The sequence below is a fragment of the Penicillium samsonianum genome (genome assembly GCF_028829775.1).
Source record: "Penicillium samsonianum strain IBT 33392 chromosome Unknown utg000005l_segment0_segment0, whole genome shotgun sequence".
In the NCBI taxonomy this organism is placed as follows: Eukaryota; Fungi; Ascomycota; class Eurotiomycetes; order Eurotiales; family Aspergillaceae; genus Penicillium; species Penicillium samsonianum.
The window spans coordinates 1,337,556-1,351,963 of record NW_026643263.1 but is presented as its reverse complement, the minus strand read 5'-3'; the positions used below and the strand labels follow the sequence as shown (position 1 = coordinate 1,351,963).

General features: G+C 46.2%; 6 protein-coding genes across 6 annotated transcripts; 2 read left to right on the top strand and 4 right to left on the bottom strand.

Annotated features, from left to right (window-relative positions):
- Window positions 1-805: 805 nt before the first annotated feature.
- On the top strand, window positions 806-1,522 carry N7471_009430 (hemolysin III family protein; the record flags this gene model as incomplete). The annotated part of the gene is made up of 1 exon (XM_057282149.1): window positions 806-1,522. One exon carries the CDS (start codon window positions 806-808, stop codon window positions 1,520-1,522), a length of 717 nt encoding a protein of 238 aa, XP_057133032.1.
- Window positions 1,523-2,461: 939 nt separating this feature from the next.
- N7471_009429 (S1/P1 nuclease) lies at window positions 2,462-3,760 on the top strand. Its single transcript, XM_057282148.1, has 2 exons — window positions 2,462-2,720; window positions 2,776-3,760. The coding sequence occupies exons 1-2, from the start codon at window positions 2,590-2,592 to the stop codon at window positions 3,677-3,679; spliced, it is 1,035 nt and encodes a 344-aa protein (XP_057133031.1). The 5' UTR covers window positions 2,462-2,589; the 3' UTR covers window positions 3,680-3,760.
- A 2,124-nt stretch (window positions 3,761-5,884) lies between these two features.
- N7471_009428 (uncharacterized protein) lies at window positions 5,885-6,546 on the bottom strand (the record flags this gene model as incomplete). The annotated part of the gene is made up of 2 exons (XM_057282147.1): window positions 5,885-6,020; window positions 6,086-6,546. 2 exons carry the CDS (start codon window positions 6,544-6,546, stop codon window positions 5,885-5,887), a joined length of 597 nt encoding a protein of 198 aa, XP_057133030.1.
- Window positions 6,547-9,655: 3,109 nt separating this feature from the next.
- Window positions 9,656-9,994, bottom strand: N7471_009427 (uncharacterized protein; the record flags this gene model as incomplete). Its single annotated transcript, XM_057282146.1, has 1 exon — window positions 9,656-9,994. The coding sequence occupies one exon, from the start codon at window positions 9,992-9,994 to the stop codon at window positions 9,656-9,658; it is 339 nt and encodes a 112-aa protein (XP_057133029.1).
- A 303-nt stretch (window positions 9,995-10,297) lies between these two features.
- Window positions 10,298-10,618, bottom strand: N7471_009426 (uncharacterized protein; the record flags this gene model as incomplete). Its single annotated transcript, XM_057282145.1, has 1 exon — window positions 10,298-10,618. The coding sequence occupies one exon, from the start codon at window positions 10,616-10,618 to the stop codon at window positions 10,298-10,300; it is 321 nt and encodes a 106-aa protein (XP_057133028.1).
- Window positions 10,619-11,964: 1,346 nt separating this feature from the next.
- On the bottom strand, window positions 11,965-13,854 carry N7471_009425 (ankyrin repeat domain-containing protein; the record flags this gene model as incomplete). Its single annotated transcript, XM_057282144.1, is given in 4 exon segments — window positions 11,965-12,717; window positions 12,751-13,005; window positions 13,023-13,063; window positions 13,101-13,854. 4 exon segments carry the CDS (start codon window positions 13,852-13,854, stop codon window positions 11,965-11,967), a joined length of 1,803 nt encoding a protein of 600 aa, XP_057133027.1.
- Between the last annotated feature and the right edge of the window lie 554 nt (window positions 13,855-14,408).

Sequence of the window (14,408 nt, the reverse complement as noted above, 5' to 3'; positions counted from 1 at the left end):
GTTATCTGCAGGTGAATTTGACTCACTATTATCCATGGATGTATCTGTATGTACCATGTACCATGTATCGATGGAAGAAGAAGAACAATATTGTCGTGATTATATGGAAAGTCTAGACAGCATCAACTGGTCGCATGACCTGATACCAGCGCCTTGATGCTTTTATAGTTTTAAAGCAGGCTTTTGGATCCCGCAGCCTATTTTGGACTGCGGATCCCATGGGAATTTCTTTATTCTTTTTATGTACTCCTCGTGGTGACAGTGTTTCTGGTTTTTAGCTCCAGAAGATCTGGAAACTCGTATTGGCCGAGGTCAAAATAGTCCTATCTGCATATTATTTTGTGCTCATCTTTCTCGCTGCTTTGAGTAATTTACATAAGAGCATTTAATTGGGCCAAAATATCACGTCAAACAACAATTGGGAGGATCGCGTGTCGCGCGCGAAAAGAGGGCGCTTAGACATGTGAGAGAAAAATATGCACCAAGATCGCTTTACCGCTCAAAATATATTCAGGACTTTTTTTGCAGCTCCTCCAATTCACATTTTTTGCAGTGCTCAACGCGTTTATATGCCTGGAAGACAGCAAGGATGACCCGACGCGTGACATCCCGGATCGAAGACTCCCAATTGTTGACCGAGAGATCGGCAGCCACGTCCAAGCCAGATAATCAGTCGTACTGGCCAACTATTGGAAGAAAAGAGCAAATTCCAGGATGGCTACGTGATAATGACTATATTTTGGAAGGCCATCCGATGCCCACATATTCTTACAAACGATCTTTGCGTCTGTGGCGCTGTTTACATATGGAAACAATGAATATCTGGACCCATCTTCTGGGCTCGGTAGCCTTTATTGTTGTTGGTTTCGCCCTGAACCATTCTGTCTCGATCTCAAAAGACTTGAATTTCACCTGCGGCGATGTATTTGCTTTCGGGTCCTTCTTGGTCTCGGCAACCATCTGCTTTGGCCTCAGCGCTGGATTCCACACCCTAAGAAGCCACTCTTACAATATCCACCATCTCTGGGGCAAAATGGATATTCTGGGCATCTGTTTCCTCGCCCTTGGAGCTGGTACCTCTATGACATATTACGCATTTTATTGCAGACCCTTCATCCAGCGGGCGTATTGGGGACTCAATCTCTTCTCTGCGATTGGCGCTGCCATTACTTTGTTTGATACCGGCGGTGGAGGCAACAAAATGAGAACTCTGCGAGGAGGTGTCTTCTCTTTGCTCGCTATCTCTGCCATGCTGCCTATCCTCCAAAGCGTGATTGAGTTGGGCTGGACTCATGCGAGTAATGAAATTGGGGCTGGGTGGTATCTCGCAGAAGCACTCTCCCTCTTGACCGGAGTGAGCGTTTTCGTCTGTCGATTTCCGGAGAGACTGAGCCCAGGGACCTTTGACATTTGGGGTCATTCACATCAGCTTTGGCATACATTTGCTGTGCTTGGGGGCGCTTTCCATATTGTTGCTTTGGTGGCTGCGTACGACTACCGTCGGATGCACAAGATCTGTTGAGTTACTTTGCAGCGCAGTCTTATTTGACCCCTGCCCGGTACTCGAAGCAAATGACCAAAGGCTACCAGCATAGTATAATCTAGTTGGAAGGTTTCAAGCTTCGCTTAGATGTACAAAGACATAAGAAAAACTTGGAAGGGGTTAGCCTTAGCTAACGGGTATGCACCGAAAGAAGCTCCAGTCTCTCCTGATATTATCACTAAAATCCATCGATGTAATGCTAATGTGCTTGGTTTTGAGATATATTATAGAAGAATAGTGGGCCGCTTATGCGGCCTTGCGGCATCTTTTTGGTAGTTTTCTTCACAATTTTTTTTGGAAGCCTTCTCAGCTCAGATATTCCTTTTAGATGTGTTTTGTTTAGATACTTCTCCAATATAGGCGGCAAACACGGCTTGAAATGTGCAAGACGACTTTTCCAAGGCTTCGCTTCGCTTGCAAAAGAAAATGAGAATAATTGCTTTGAATGCGGGGAGTCCTTAGTAGTATTGAATAATCATTTCTTTTTACTATTGCTGGGTTCTCTTTTATTTAACAGGCAGACTACATTAGGTAAGATCGGCGTAGAGTTGGCTGTCAATTTCGCATCGGTCTTTATTAAGATATCCACTGCTTGTAAACCTGTACTTGTTTGGATCTTCAATAATTCGCTACTCTTACTTCCATACGCTTAATTGTTTGTCTGCCCCTTCATCTATCACAGACAATCTCAATATATTATTTCATATCTTATTAATTGCAGATTAGAGATCACATGAAACTGAGATAGCTGGGCCGCTTCTTCAGCGCCGGTGGTCTCCGGTGGCCCTGGAATGTTTCGTGCTGACCCCGCAATTTAGTGCGCGAATCAGACCACGTAGGGAATCACCGTGTCCTTATCTCCTGACGAGCCCTTGCATAAGTCTCTTTTTTTTGCTGCAACATCGGCTGGCCTCATGGTAATGTGATTTGCATCAAGTGGAAACCGCTGAAGACTACATATATAATGTCCTTGGGTTTTCGCTGACATTTATGAATAAACACCCCAACCACTTTAGACTGTGACTCCCTCCTTTTTTTCCCCAAGAATGGTGTCTCTATCCAGGATTGCTTTCGTCACCTTCGGGGTCATTCATGGGGCAAATGCGTGGGGTGCATTGGGCCACGCAACTGTTGCCTATGTTGCCCAACATTATATTTCTTCTGAAGCCGCATCATGGTAAGTCCTAAAAAACTCCAAAAAACGGTAATATTCAATGTTAATGTATTTCAAGGGCACAAGAAATTCTCAACGACACTTCTAGCTCATACCTAGCAAACATTGCTTCTTGGGCAGACAAATATCGCCTCACAGATGCCGGCAAATGGTCAGCCCCATTGCACTACATTGATGCCATGGACAGTCCCCCAACAAGCTGCAACGTGGACTACGAGCGCGACTGTGGAGCTGAAGGTTGTTCAATTTCTGCCATTGCCAATTACACCCTGCGCGCAGGCAATAGCAGACTTAGCACTGCCAATACCGCCGAAGCTCTCAGGTTCCTCGTGCACATCATTGGTGATCTCACGCAGCCACTGCATGACGAAAACTATGAGGTTGGCGGAAATGGTATCAAAGTCACTTTTAACGGCTACAGTGACAACCTCCACGCGGATTGGGATACATACATGCCCGGAAAGCTGATTGGCGGCGATTCGCTCTCCGATGCGCAAGGATGGGCCGACAGTCTGGTCGATGAGATTAATTCCGGCACCTACAAGAACCAAGCTAAGAGCTGGATCAAAGGCGATACTATCGGTGATACAGTCACCACTGCTACTCGATGGGCGTCGGATGCCAATTCCTTTATTTGTACTGTTGTTATGCCGGATGGAGCTGCTGCCTTGCAGACTGGTGATCTCTACCCGACATACTACAACTCTGCCATCAGCACGATCGAGCTGCAGATTGCTAAAGGCGGTTACCGACTAGCTAACTGGCTTAACCTGATCTACGAGCAAAATACTGCTAAGCATCGATTAGGGAAGTCAGGAAAAGGGCTCCGAGAGGTAGCTCCTGAACCCGAGTTTGTCCGCGTGTCTCTTCGTGAGCCTCGTCAAATGAGTCGCTCAAATCTGGCTAGAGCTGCTATGGGAGGATCTTGCTGCACCTCAGAAGGGCGTGAGCATAGCCATTGATCCGATTGAATTTGTGGAGAAAACAAATGTTGTGGATCTAGACGCTTAAGACCAGCCATATTTTTGTTCAGGGACTATTACATACATACATACATCCTTCCTTCTTACAACCTTCTTGGCTACAAATTATAACTACTAGCTCTTTCTCTCCATCAGTCTTTCATCTGCAATTATAACAATAACAATATAAAAAAAATATACAACAGTGAGGATTCGCTGGTAGTCACCCACCCAACTTAACTCACCAGCGTATAGCTTATGCACAGCCAGTAGTCTGATGGGGGTTGCCCGGGTGAGTATAAGGCGAGAGCGGCTTTATCGTCGCACGACTCAGGTGAGAAATGTGAGAACCGGATTGTACCTTTTGGCGGTTCCAGCGATTCGGTCGAACAGGTGATTTCTCACTAGGATTCTCTCCTACCTAACTATATCATCCAACCTCGTGCAGTCTATCATTCTTTCCCGCAAGTAACCTCATACATACGACCATAGGGTGTGGAAAACAGGGCTTCCCGTCCGCTCAGCCGTACTTAAGCCACACGCCGGTGAGTTAGTAGTTGGGTGGGTGACCACCAGCGAATCCTCACTGTTGTATGTATTTGCTTTTTTATTGTTTATCCATAAACTTAAGGATAGTATGGTACCTGCGAGTTTAAACCTGATAGACCGGTTGTCGAATTTCTGCCAACGTTTCTATTTTTCTAGTGGTAGATCATCAATTACGGCTCAAAACCTCCCTCCTCTTCTACCAAATTGGCCCCTAATATCGTTTTAGTGGAACACTTTCAATACGAGCTGTTTCCACCTCTTAGACACAATGTACAATTATTTTAGTCTTAATCTCTGGGGGAAAAAGTCATTATATACATTTAATCTATAATTTCATGCCATAATGGGCATGTCGCGAGTTTTCTGCTTCACAATCCAAGATACCCACCTTATTTAATAAAGGAGGCTTGTGACGTTCGACTCTATGGATTGGAATCCAGCCCAACCCAGAGGCTTCTAATGCTTCACCGTTTGCTCTAGGGTACAGTTCAGATCCAGAGAAAAATATCTCGTTCGCTTCTTTTCTTATTTTTTTCCCCCAACTCGCGCGAGTCGTGTACAGACGATCCGTTGCATCACCAACCAATGACGTGATTGCCAGGGACAGGGTTGCGGAATCACTATTTCCACGCATGCTTACTTAGGTAGGTACCGCAATCGATACATGGCTTGACAGACACATACAGCTGACAAGGACCAAGACCCCGATCTGTCGCATTATTAACAGCTAGCTCCGCTCCGATTATACTCGGGTGACTAGAGCCAGAATTAGAAAAGAATGGGGGTGGAGTCGGCCGAGGCCTTCCCACAAGACCCAGCCGTACTCCGTACTCCGTATTTTGAATCCAAGTCTTCAGTGATCACTTGTAACGCACGTTCGATCGACAATGTGACTGATCTACCTATCCAAGTTACTTCCACTTCCACGGACCTTGCCGTCTTGACTTTTATTTTGTACCTACTGGCTCTTCTGCTTGATTTTATCTACTTCTTTGCAGTTCATCTGCTGTAACTTTGGAGATATTATATTAAATTATATTCTGACTGATGTCGAAACAATGAAATCTCAAATGAAGTCTAAAAATTACTAGTGCACTGATCCGGGGACGGTACGAGCCGTCGTCACGTCAGCCGCGGGCAGTATTTAACAGATCTAATAATAGTCTATCTTCTCACTATAATACTACTGGGTCAAGGAAAATATATCACCCACTCCGAAGAATCGAAAATAAGCAAAAGTATTCTAATCCCATTTTTTCCTATGTATATGCCCACCCAATGTGCCTTATATATGACGCCCCTTTCACATGACCTATTACCGATTCATAAACCATACTCATTCATCTCAAAGGCTGACAGAAAGCCCCTTTCAAGTGCGATAACACTCCCCTTTGCATCGTCTCCACCAAGTTGAGATTCGATGGTACTTGCTGATATGGTCGTTCAAGTTATCATCGCGGTTGCAAATCTTGTCGCAAAATGGACAAAAAAAGGACCCCGGGTTGACATGAAGCCATCTGACGTGGCGCTCCAAAGACTCCTTTCCACTGAATGACGATGTACACTCCTCCCAGTGGCATTTTATCTCGCTGCACCTAGGACAGCGGAGATGGCGTTAACACATGAACCAGATGATGAAAGATGGCATTGGATATCTTACGCCTGGTTTGGCTGTGCCTGGTATTGCGGATCAATATGGTCCGTTTTCAGATGATTGATGAGCGATTCAAAGTTGGGGAACAAGCCGTGTTTGGGGCCACCCCAGTAACACGGCAGAGGGAATTGAGGATCCCTGCAGTAAGGGTTAATAAGAGATGAACCACTTTCGCGATAAAGATATGGTGTCAGGGAACTCACTGCGCGACGTGTTGCTCTGCCGGGCTCCCGTAATAGATAGATTGTTCCTCTGACTGGGCGTAACCAGTGTTGCCTAGGGGTGCGTACACTTGCACAGGCGAAGATTGGATGGCAGCAACGAGGTTGGATTTGTCATGCATGGGACTGTGACCGGTACCGAAAATGCTCATATTCAGGGGGTCGGCGGGGTTGTACCCCACAGATGGATTCCATTGGGAGGAACTGGGAATTGGAACTTGAGCCAAAGAATCCGATTGACACCAGTTCGAGTTGTACCATGGAGCGATAGTGGGTTGGTGATATGTGGAAGACTGATTCATGATGCTGCTGTTTGCAAAGTGACGTGTGGGCTCTAGATAAAGCCCTGCACAGGTACATGGGCGGTGGCCACGAAGAGCACAGAGCCGATTCCCGTCATGCAGGTTCGGGTCGACCCAGCTGTAGTTGTGTGACTGCGACATGGTAAGATGTGTCACCAGCAATGCAGAGGGGAAGTGAAGTCGTGTAGAAAAGGCTGTCACTGATGTGGACTCGCAATTGTCCCCGGGGTTAACCCTCGTCTTTATAGGGGACTTGCCCATACTTCTGTTTCATGGCGGGATAAATCAAAGAAATTAAAAATAAAATCACATCACATCAAATACACAGGATGATCATAATGGGGGTACCTGACGTTGTACATGTCGAGCCAGGTAAGTTAGTTGATCCAGAAAAATTCTGGAGATCCGGGCCAGATGTAATAGACGAATTGACAGTACACGGTGATTGGCCTCTAGCCAATCCCATAGTGGCTGCCATGCGATCGTGTCCGTGGGCAAAAGAACGGACCTGACCTTCGGGTGTGCCAGGTGGATATATGTTTCCCAATTCCGCCCAATCACGATATAAATCGTCGACTCCCTCGGTGATTAATCGATAAAGATCGCCTCTTTCAAGGAGCCAAATCATCCAACCTTTGTGCATAAGTGGAGTCGGGAAGGGAAAACAGCCACAGGAACGAAAAAAGGGATCTCTCCTCACGAGATCATGTGGATGCGCACCGGCCCGTCTTGATTTCGATTCCGGCTTTATGTGCTGGTTCTAGAATGGACCTTCGATCTCTTTGGATAGTCGCGGGTTCGGGCTCTATCAGGTTTAATTCTTCTTCTATAGTGTTAGACTTAAAGGAGATAACCCTCATCGCTAGGTAGTAGTTGTACGGAGTATACTAGGCCCATTTTCTCCTTTGAGACTATATTGTACGCACAAGTTGGTAGTGTTTCAAAAAGTAATGTTCATAAGTTTATATTTTAATACATGTAGCTATAGACTTCCTTGACTCAAGTCTCTATATTCGAGCTTGGAGCTTTAAGAAGATAAAAATAATAGTCAGCATATTGCAAATACTCAAGATGGTTATCATTATTTGCCTGACGTCCGTACATTTCGGGCTGGGCAAGTTAGGGGATCGACTTGTCAACTCGACACCGGCAAGAGACGAGACTCTCGGAGATTGTGGAGTAATTTTTCAAAGCGAACTCACAACCTACTATTCATCCAATAATACAACTGCGGTGGGGTTTCAATGGGGTTTCCCGTCTCCATGTATGGGCGTCATTGCTTCCAATATACATGACCAAATAACCTAGCACGGTCTTGGCTTTCGCCTCGCAGCCGTGTACCTACAGTAGCGCGAGTAGTGCGATGGGGACATAGCTGTATAGCCAGTATTGGGCGGATCCACCACATGGTCGCGGACCGTTTCGACCTTGAAAGTGGCAAATATCTCTTTTAAAAAGAAAATACATTTTTTTAATATCGTACCTTACATACACACGTTCTTCGCCTGGGCATCGCAAATTGTTGACTAATCTGACCAAGCCCCGTAAGATATTGTGTATATGTAGGCAGTAAATTCCCCATCCCAAATGAAATGTACAGAAAGCCAAGGGAAGAAGGCCCTTGCCCGGAGTCCATTTGGGATCGACTCAGGCACCGGATACGCCGGGATTAATGTGTATTTCAGAAAGTTGGAATTCCCTAGTAACGGATCGTCGCGGTGTGAGGTTCTGTAGACAAATACGTGCACCGGTCGCTCGGGTCGATACATAGAAGGTGTCGATCTCACGTCTATTTTGTTCTAGTGGCATTGCAATACAGTCGGCGCATTTATGCGCTTCCCGCATTGAGAGCTGCTTGTATTTAGGTTGTATCCATTGGGATTTAGTGAGCGAGATCTGGAACGTTGTGGGGTGCTCCCGAGACAGTCTCCCGTAATGCAAGTGGACAAAAGTGTAATCCTCGGTCGTGGAGACCATCTCTGCCGCTAATGAGAGCAGAGAGCCATGAGTGGGTCTATCTCGATTGCAGTTGTTAGAAGCCCTATACAATAGAGAATTTCACTACGTAATGGTTCTATTCTCGACCCTTTTCTTCAAAGAGATTATGCACAGGTAGTGTTTCAAAAGAAAGTCGATAATTGTATCATAATCCATGTGACTATAGAATTCCTCTACGATCGAGCTTGACTTTTCTTTTAATGAAATTGCGATAAGACAAAATGCGAACAGTTTCTCATACTTGAATGTTATTTGGGAGCCAAAAAGAACCCATTGAACATCAAGGGTAAAGATAACGGTATACTATTTCGTACGGGGGTAGTCCGGTGAGACAGCAAATTAGTCCAAGCTTTTGAGTTTTAGTTTTCCTAGACGGTTTTTCGTTCGTTTTTCTCTGTTCTGCAATTTCCCCGTACACTATTGTATGCATAATTCAAGCTCTCACCTTGAAAATCCGAAACGTCCTGAGTCTTTTGTGGGTCTGTCAGTGGCGGTTCCCCTGACTTTTTTCTTGTACTTTTGGCATCGACCTCTTGGCATGATCAAGGGATTACTTACGATTTATGTATGCTATCGCTACGCCTATAGAGGTGGGTGCTACGAAAATCCTAGGGTACCGAGTATTTGCTTTTTTAATTCTCTATTTGCCGATTCGCCAATACCTTCAGTCTCGTGCTACCGTGGCCTGCTTAGGAATGAACCAACCATCTGGTGACGACAAAACGAGATTTTGAAAAAATGTAAACTCCCCACGTGGCAGACAATGCCCTCTACACACTTCTTGCCGAGAGAAAACAAAGGTGTGGAAATTCTACTGTTGCAAATCCGAGTTGGGCTTTAGAGTTCATCTCTCAGACCTCTCCAGGCTCTCTGGGGCTAGCCGGGGAATCGGACACGAGATGGCGGTGTAGAAATCCAGCCTCTCAATAGGCAAACGCCTATGAATTTTGATTGAGAGATGAGCGTTGTGATCTAGAGCAATCACAACAATACTTCATACCATTAACCTCCGCTCAAACCAGTCGACTCTTGCTAGCCAGATCACCGACGAAAACAGTCAGCGAGGCACTCGGGCTCCGCCGCAGTCAATCGACACCAATACCTGTCAATCTCAGCGATGTGTCGATATCCCCCTCCGCCCGTCCAAATTCGGCCACCAGCTTTGTGACAAGTACGGTAGTAATCTCCGCAACGGCATCACACCTGCTTTGAGAGCTGTCTAGCTGCACCCGTGGGTGTTCCAGAATACCAGTTATGGGTGGACACTATTAACGGTCATTTGGAGGGCCAGACTCGCGCCCTCAAGGTCGACGAAGCGCGTCGAACTGTTCCAGAAGGTGGCCGATGACGAAGAACGTAGAAACTCAAGCGGAATCCCGGTGATGATCTGGCTGGCTGAAGGCTCTCGGAGGGGTCGCTGAATAGCGAACTCCACCAGCCGGAGCACCTCTTCCTCCTCGAGAGGACGCAATCCAATCAACTGTAGTCGACGAGCCACCGCCGCGTTCTCCTTCTCGGCCAGGAGCCCCACGACCTTGAGCGCGCCGAGGTCATTGGCGGTTCCCGGCAGGACTCGAAAGAACTCTTCCATTCACAACATCATTCTCTGCGGTCTTGAATGCAATCTTCCTCATGCGCTCCCCCTTTTGAACTTTGCCAAATGCTCGCTCCACATTGCTCATGGGATGAGAGAACAATCGGCACAACAAGCAGAATCCCACGCGCATTCACGTGGAGACATGGTTCTACGGGAGAACTCAAACACACTTCTATCTGTGATTGATACGTGTTTCGCAATACGGCCTTCACAATGTGGTTTCTACATGCTCGCCTTCGGGTGTAACGATTGCACGTGGAAGTCGTGCGATTCCTGCTCTTGGCTGATGCGGTCAGTTCACGGGAGCAGGGATATCCATGCCTCTATACTATCTTCATTCTCTTCCAGAACTAGCGAACGCTGGATATCGATTATCTCCAGCTGGTAACTGACCACGGGATCCGACTGGACAGGTTCGGACAACACCAGCTGGAGCATCATTTCAGTGGCCATGCATGAGTAATTTGCTCCTGGGAAGATGAGGCTCGATTTCCCGGTGTGTTCGCGCACCGAAGACAGCTCGCGGATGCGGATGATGTGTTCCCACGTTGGCGTCAGAGGCGAGAAGTCCGAAGTCCGTCGGCCCAGCAGATCATGCGGGGGCAATTCAATTATCATGAAAGCGCTTTGCGTTATTGTAACGGATAAAGATCCTTATAAAGAGAATACCTTTATAATTCCTTGCTTCCGATCCCTAATATCCGCTATAGTTTGTATCCTAAGAAACCGTACGTTAATATCCCGTATGACAGCTATCTAGCTCGGTAGACGCACTTCCGATCCCTTCTACAAATATTTCACCTAGCACTAGCGGTGGTATCGTATTATCTCCGCTTCCTTTATAGTACGGAGGCTAAGCGAGATATCCCCTAATTTTAGTTGTCTAGCTACGATAAACTTAGCCGATACTACCGTTGGCCTATTAGTGGCTTTTATAGCTTTCACTCGAGCCCTCTCGACTAGCTTCGTGATTTTAGTAGGGGTTTGCGTCCGGAAGCGCTAAACGCCGTCGGAATCACCTAGTTTGACGATAATCTAGCGGTCCTAGAGGAGATCGGAATGCGTTACGGGGCTAGTCGACGCCGATCTATACCTCGAAAGAAAATGTGTCGGCGGCGGTGCATTCTTAACGGTATCGACATACGATCGAACTCTATTTAGCGTATTAGCAGCTGAAGACGCAATCCTTACCGTATAAATGTCTTATTTAATCTGGCTAGTCTCCTAGCGTAGCTGTTCGAATTGCTACTTCTAGTCCTAGCTAATTGGGTTCTTAATCAGGTCTGTGGTAAGTTCCTAGATAGATTTGAGATAGTCTAATACCGGTCTCGGGACTTTTACAGAGTTGTTACTACTGATATGATTCAGCAACTAGCGTACGTCGTAGTTGGCATCCAATATACGCTCCTCGGTGTTTCGTGCAGAATTTTCGTGGCCTCCTGAAAGGGGGGCCACTGGCTCCCTAGCGCCACCATACCTTCCACCAATATAAAATTGGGATCAGGAGATGGAGTAGGAAGTTAGATTTAACTTGCAATTAAAATGGGAGCTGTAACTAACCCGCGGCGTTGTGATGCAATTTCAAAAATTAGATTCGCGCAAAGATATGTGTTTTTCCTCTGTTCCTAGTTGTTGTGGTGTGGTGGCCTTAGGCTGCAGTGGATGCCTCAGATCAATCACATCAGTTTGCTAGTTAGCTAGATAAATAGTCGGAAGGTCGCCTTCCCATAGGAATCAACTCTCTCCTTTGGTATCTAGATAGTAGATCCCTAACACTAGTTCATTCGGCCAATTCTCGAAATCGAAAGCAGAACATAGATTGTCTACTTGGGCTTTGCTGAAAGATAAATGGCTAAATATTTGATTTTAGAATGCATTTTATAGCTATCAAATTTGAAATTGAATAAAAAGAAATGAAATCTTTAAGACTTCGGCTCTTCAGTGGGATAATATCGCACTATTGTTCACACTTCTAACTCTGGAACAGGGTATACCATGCGCCAATGAGTCCGCCTTAAAGCCTTGTCAACCTTCAAATAGTTGCCTCCACGCGAATTTAACACATAAGTTATAAGCCAATCGACTCTGACACGCCGAACATTTAAGGCTTCCAAAAACATCTCCACAATTTCGACTCTGCCATGCCAAACTGCCTTTCCAAGTGGAGTATTTTGTCTTTTCTCCCTATCTAAAGAGGTTTGGAGGGGGTCGGCACCGCGCGCAAGCAAGCTTCGCACAAGGCGCGTTTTTGTGTAAATCGCAGCATAAAACAAAGCGGACCTGTTGTATTTATCTGCTGCGTGGACTGAAGCACCTCGTTCAAGAAGTAGATTCACCGCAGTAGTCTCATTGTACCTCGATTGAGCCAACAGACAAAGTGGTGGCGTTTTGCTCTCCCCAAATTTTGTGTCTGCTTGAAAGCCATTGTTGAGGAACCAAAGAATTGTTTCCGTTCTGCAGTTGCATATGGCTAGCTCAAAGAGCTTTAGACAAGTCTCATTGGTCGGAGCTAGATCCACATCTGGCCTGGCAACTAGCGAGCGAAAGCTTGCAGGCGGACAACCATAAAGGGCATATTCAAAGAGAGTCTGGAGTTGAGGGCCTGTCGAGTATCGAGCTGGTCCATATCTCCATGCAGTTCTCAAGGGTCTCTCTGGGTCTGGGTCAGAGGGGGAATGCAGGGTCAAGCCAAACTGGTCCAGCACACCGAACCAGACCTGAAAACAAATCCTGTCTCCATGCATGCATACCATTTGAAATATGCGTTTGACATCTTTGCTGTCCAGGCATTGAAGACAGCCTAGATCGATAAATCCTTGCAGTGCACCCTCCCGCATTGAATGTTCATTGATTAACTTCATCCAGGATTCTTTGAATACAGTCGACTGCTTGATAGTGCTTTGAGGTAGCTCCTGAGAACAGCTGGGTTCAATATTCGGAGAGTTCGCAGTCTCCAATCCGTCACCTGGCGTATGGAGAATATCCCGAAGCCTCTCATAGAAGCACTTAAGAAGAAACGTACCGCCAGAGGACCCGTACTTAGAGAACGACCAGCATATAGCGCTAGATAGATTGCGAAACAAACAAGATGGAGACTTACGCATGGCCATGGAAGCCACGATTAAGTCGGCTTCTTCGATATAGCCGTTCCTTACTAGGTCCACCAATAGCCGATTCGCCAATAGGTCATAACTAGTTATGCTATTGCAAATGGTTGATGAGTGATTCCCTTGAAACAACGGTGTCATGAACTCTTTCTTGCCACTTTTCATTGCAAATTCCACAAGGCTGATAGCCGTGAAGGAGGCAACTCTTGAATCAGCGGAATCGACTGAATTGAGAATATGGATTACGAAAGCGTTAAAATCAAGCTTTTCAATCAATAAAGCCGTAGATTTATTTTTGAATGCTACAAGCCAGTTCCACGCCAAAAGGCTAATTTTCTCAAGATCTGGATGCGCGCCTGATGCTGACAAGAAGGTCACAATCTTCCACTGATTTGCTGATGCAGCCGCAAAGACAGGCGGCACAAGATCTGATTGAGCGCTTGTGTCAGCACCGTTGTTAACGAGGTACTTGACGATGTCCAGTTGGCCCTTCAGAGCGGCAACCCACACCGGAGTACAGGTAGCAAAACATCGCCCACCGATGGGGGTCAAAAATGAATCACCCCTCCATTGAGTTGGAGAATCAATAGGATATTGTAGCTTTTCAATGGCATGTCGGAGCTTGCATAGTGATCCTTCCCGCAGCGCCTCAAAAATGTGCCCATGTTGAGGGTCTGGATCCAGAAAACCCCGCGAGATGAAAAACTTGCGGACTTTTGTGTGCTGATATTGAAGCGCGATCTGCATGATACTACGCCTATGACTTGTTGCTTTCAAACAGGGATAATTGTGGGCAAAGAACCCTAGCACTTGGTGGTAATCCTTTTTCACGGCAAAAATAAAGACAGCGTCAAGAATATTTTGATCTTGTGGAAGCCTGATGGTTCGCGTTAAAAGACAGTGCAATCTATCAACGTCGCCTTTCGCCACCAGATATTTCAACCTGCTGAGATAATGGCTTGACTGAGGGTCTGTCGGTTTTCGGGGTGCCAAGATATGATCTGCAATGGGATAAAGAGCTTTGCAGGTTTGTGACAAAGCGGAAATTTCGGAATCATAATCAAGGGAAAGGGTTATGTGACCTAGAATCTCGTTTGGAAGGCGTAAAATCGTCATCTTGTTCAGACAGTTGTAGGTGAAGTCGGAAATTAAAAAGCCAGATCTCGATGTCCACATCGATCGACTGAGGACTAACTCGTTTTGGAATCGCGTTGTATAAATCGGCGAGCCGCTTCATCTCAGCCGCGCAGATCGCTGTCTTCCATGACTTACGGTTAATATACTCATAAAAAGGACTCAGA